The sequence below is a fragment of the Mchenga conophoros genome, linkage group LG10, assembly GCF_057382185.1.
Source record: "Mchenga conophoros isolate Kocher_MC1m ecotype Shallow Benthic linkage group LG10, M_conophoros_male_GT1.1, whole genome shotgun sequence".
NCBI lineage: Eukaryota > Metazoa > Chordata > Actinopteri > Cichliformes > Cichlidae > Mchenga > Mchenga conophoros.
Genome location: NC_140535.1, coordinates 10,767,227 through 10,771,621, shown reverse-complemented (window position 1 = coordinate 10,771,621; position 4,395 = coordinate 10,767,227). Strand labels below are relative to the sequence as shown.

The 4,395-nt window shown below is 40.0% G+C and overlaps 1 protein-coding gene across 1 annotated transcript; it reads left to right on the top strand.

The window, feature by feature from the left end:
- Positions 1-207: 207 nt before the first annotated feature.
- Positions 208-2,958, top strand: LOC146565389 (uncharacterized). The gene is made up of 2 exons (XM_085287919.1): positions 208-1,147; positions 2,895-2,958. The coding sequence occupies exon 1, from the start codon at positions 209-211 to the stop codon at positions 893-895; it is 687 nt and encodes a 228-aa protein (XP_085144045.1). The 5' UTR covers position 208; the 3' UTR covers positions 896-1,147; positions 2,895-2,958.
- Positions 2,959-4,395: the final 1,437 nt, after the last annotated feature.

Sequence of the window (4,395 nt, the reverse complement as noted above, 5' to 3'; positions counted from 1 at the left end):
CACAAGAGAAGGAGTTTCGAACTCCAAGTGATGGGCGGTGATGTTCTCGTGTATGTGTTCCAGGGCAGTGCACATTGAGGTGATCGAAGCCATGAGTGCCAGCAGCTTTATTAACGCCTTGAGGAGATTCTTTGCGGTCAGGGGCCCCGCGAAGCAGATACGCTCGGACTGCGGAACTAACTTCGTCGGCGCTTCCCGTGAGCTGGGGATGGACAAGGAAAACTCAGGGTTCGACAGGGTGGAGAAGTACCTCAGTAAACAGAGCTGCACCTGGGTGTTTAACCCACCCCATGCATCCCATATGGGTGGCGCATGGGAGAGGATGATCGGCATTGCCCGCCGTATCTTGGACTGCATGCTGCTTGAACAGAGAAAGTCTCGCCTGACGCACGAGGTTCTGACCACGCTTATGGCCGAGGTAGCAGCAATTATGAACGCAAGGCCGATCATTCCAGTGTCATCCGACCCCGAGTCGCCCTGCATCCTCACACCAGCCATGCTCCTGACTCTCAAAACAGGCTCCGCGCCTCCTTTGCCGTCAGGCAAGTTCGAGGAAGCAGATCTCTTCAGGGAGGAGTGGAAACAAGTTCAGGGCCTGGCAGACATGTTTTGGAACAGATGGAGGCGTGAATACCTCAAAACACTGCAACTTCGACACAAGTGGCAAGGGAAACAGCCGAATCTTCAAGAAGGGGACGTAGTTCTCTTAAAGGACGATCGGGCAGAGAGAAATGAGTGGCCCATGGGCATCATCACGAAAGCCTTTCCAGGGAAGGACGGTCTGGTCCGGAGAGTCGAAGTGGAGGTCGTTAAAGATGGAAATAGAAGAGGATTCTCTCGTCCCATTACAGAAGTAGTTCTGCTTCTTTCTCCAAAGTCTGACTCTGCCAATTGATGTGGGCTCTTAAAGACCCCAAGCGGGGAGTGTTATGCCCCCAGAAATGTGTTCTTTGTGTTCTCTTTATCTCGCTATCGTAGCTTAGAGCGGTGTGTGTATTTTCGTAACCATGACAACACGAGAGCAGTTTACGCTGAGAGTCAGGAAGTGAATCTACTGTGTGACTCGGGATATTAGCGTGTGGGCTCATTCAACCGCCAGCTCCGCCGTTACAGGATTAATCCTTTTCTCTTCGCTAAGGCATAGTCTGTGAGTATAATTCATTTTGTACAATTAAGCGGTGAAGCGTTTTGAACCGTTGTCTGTTATTCGGTTAGCTTATTGTGTCTCATATAAGCTATGCGGCTAGGCTGTCAAGCTGTGATAATTAGCCAGATGCTTTGAGCTTATTGCATCTATAATACATTTCATATCTTTCATTGTATTGTGTTTACAGTTTATTTCATTGTATTGTGTTTACAGTTTCGCATAAAAGTGCCCAGTAAAAACTTCTGGAATCCAATCGTCTGAGTCCTGGAGATTTTCTTGGGAGTGTTTAAGCTGAATGGAAACTTAGCCCATTACAAAGTTTAAATGTTAAACAAATTTCTTCCAGTCAGAGAATGTTGCATATAATTAAATTTTTTCTTGATGCATAAAGTTAAAAGATTAAAACTAATAAAACAAGTTTTAAAAAGAGACTTTTCCATTGGATTACATTTTGTATGATGGATTATGTAGAAAAAGTAGAATTGGGCTGAAAGATCTCTCGCTTTATCACCTTTTCAGGTTGTAAATTGCGTTTTTAAAAAGTAGCTAAGTAACTAATTACTTTTGAAAATAAGTAATCAGTAAAGTAACGGGATTAATTTTTTGGGGAAGTAATCGGTAATTAGTTACTGATTACTTTTTTCAAGTAACTTGACCAACACTGATGGCCACAACACCTCACTCTTGGAGCACATGTATCGCAAACCACGTCTCAGCTGTTTGTGGAGGTAAAATAAGTATTTCGCCGTAGGCTATGAAAGGCGGAAGAGGAAGTAGTTCCTTTGAATGTAGACAATCCGAATGTTATAGTTTCTTTCCACTCTGTTCCTGTTAATGATAAACTACAATTTTTTTCTAAATTACTAAAATATCGATATTTTAATGTGAGAATCGATTCTAGAACATAGATGATTGGTATCGGAGGAATCGATATTTCAGGATCGATCCACACATCGCTAATGACAACTGTAATGCTAATTTGGGAAGAAAACCTGTTTGGTGCAGCTTGTGTTGCAAACTCATTTATAAACCTTGAGAATTTATAAAAAATGAAACACTTTAATAATTCTAAACCTTAGCATCTTCACAGATGACATTATGCTGCACCAGTGAATTCATCCATACTAAACTTTGTAACAAAAAATGAATGAATAAGTACTTTGTAATGATGGCAACCTCTGGAACTTAGTAGTTTGTGCTACACAACAATGAAATGGTAATGAGACTATAAAATATAAATAATACATATTACAAACAAATCTACACAACAACAAAATATACAATGAATGTTTACTGAAAATAAACCAGGGAAATTCTTCCAGAAAGGTAAACAATGTAATGTAAAGCCAAGATGACAAAATTCTGCCTTAAATAAAAGTGTCCAGTATTTAGTGTATTTACGATTGTGTTTTGTATTCCACATCTCTTGATATTTTACTTTGAGATAGAGAGAGTTTCTATTCTAATTTAAACATATTTTCACTGCTGTGTTCACACAGTGTTCTCTAAAATACTTTCTCCTTTTCAGTGTTAAACCATTTGAGAATTGATGACCTGAATTTAGCTTAACAGGGACTGCATGTAGGGCTGTAAGAAAAAAGAGATGAAGGTCATTCTTTGTTTTGTTTTCTTTCATTTATCGTTGATCAATGAAATTGCTGGAGATATGTTTACATAAGTCTAAGCTTCTACCCTTTAAGTGGACTTTTATAAGTTACTTACAAGAGCTGTCTCATTGTGCCTGCAGAATGATTTTAGTAACCACAGCCACCAACAGAGAAGATTTAGTTGGAGCTTCCACTCTACACTGGCCATGTTATGACTCGGTGATGTAGTTGAGAAGACAGTGCATTCTCATGGACAAAGCTGAGAACAAGCAGGATAGCAAAAGGGACTATCCGTGTTGCATATATCTGAGATGCCCACGTCCCTCTCCGTACGGTAGGATGAAGCAGGCCTGAAGGGGGGTGATTTATTGAGTGTGTGCAGGGGCCTGACAGGTATGGCTCTCATTAGACAGACAGAGTTTTAATTAGTGGGAACACAGCAGTGATGCAGGTGTTTACATTTGTGTAGAAAACTATGCCAAGAGCACAGGGGCTCACACAGCTCTCTCAAATATAGAACAGCATGAGTGAGATGCTCTTATAACGTCAGAGGGCTTAAACTGAGCAATATTAGTAAGTGTAAAAAAAGAAAAGAAAATAATAATGGAAAAGTAAGACAAAAAAAAAAAGAACAGCCAGATTGGGAAATAAGAAGACAAGTTCGGTCTTGCTGATTGCTTGTGATAGCAAGCAATCAACAAGATATCAATTCTGCTCTTACAGTACATGCACAGGGAAAAATTGCTCTCACCATTCTTCCTGTGTGTTTAGAGTCTGTCTCCCGTAGAGGTGGTCGCCAACTGTCTCTTTTGATCAAAATCAGAATTTAGCCTTGCTTTACATAAATATTTTTCTGGAAGAAAATGTAGCAACTGTGCCATCCAAACTGGGTACACAGCTCCATACAAGCAAGGAAATATTGATCCCTATTACACAAAGCACATTTAAAGTTATCTAATTAATGTTCCCCAGCGTCAGTATAGTCCCATCTTGCAGTACATTACCAAATCAACCAAAACCCTGTTCTAAAAAAGAATGTTTCGCTTCACCATTGTCATAAACTGTGATCATAAAGTTTAACTGTGTCTCCATTTCTCACTTGTACTGTGAGCCATGCTCTGGTGAGGATGTGGATGTGTGTATTCAGTATAAGCTGCAATGAGCTGTATAGCAAACCTCCAGGCTCAGAGCTAGTTCTAAACTCCCAGAGGATAGTTATGCGCACGGCAGAACCAAAGAATATACAGATTATATCTATTTTTGTTTTCTTTTTGACTCTGCTTTTATTTGTCAGCATCGACAAACATTTCACTAGAAACATTTTTAAAAGCTTCATTATTCTCATTTGTGAGATTCTAATATATCCTTTCTAATTTCTCCATATTTTGAAATGCATGCATGTATTTCTGGAGATAAGCAGACAAGCTATCCTGGCGCATTATTTTATTAAATGTGTTTTGCCTTGTTGTTTTGCTTTTTCCATGCTATAGTCTGTGAACAGTCCAATTAACCTGAGTGTAAAGTGGAGTAAATACTTGCATCTGCCACTTTACACTGCCACATCTCTAACACACTAAGAAGGAAATAAACTGGATCCTAGTGTTTGAAGAGGAATGTAGTGCCTGGGTGCTATATTTGATG

Excerpts from the sequence above, each read along its gene's own strand:
- LOC146565389 (XM_085287919.1), top strand. The coding sequence starts at position 209 with ATGGACAAGGAAAACTCAGGGTTCGACAGGGTGGAGAAGTACCTCAGT.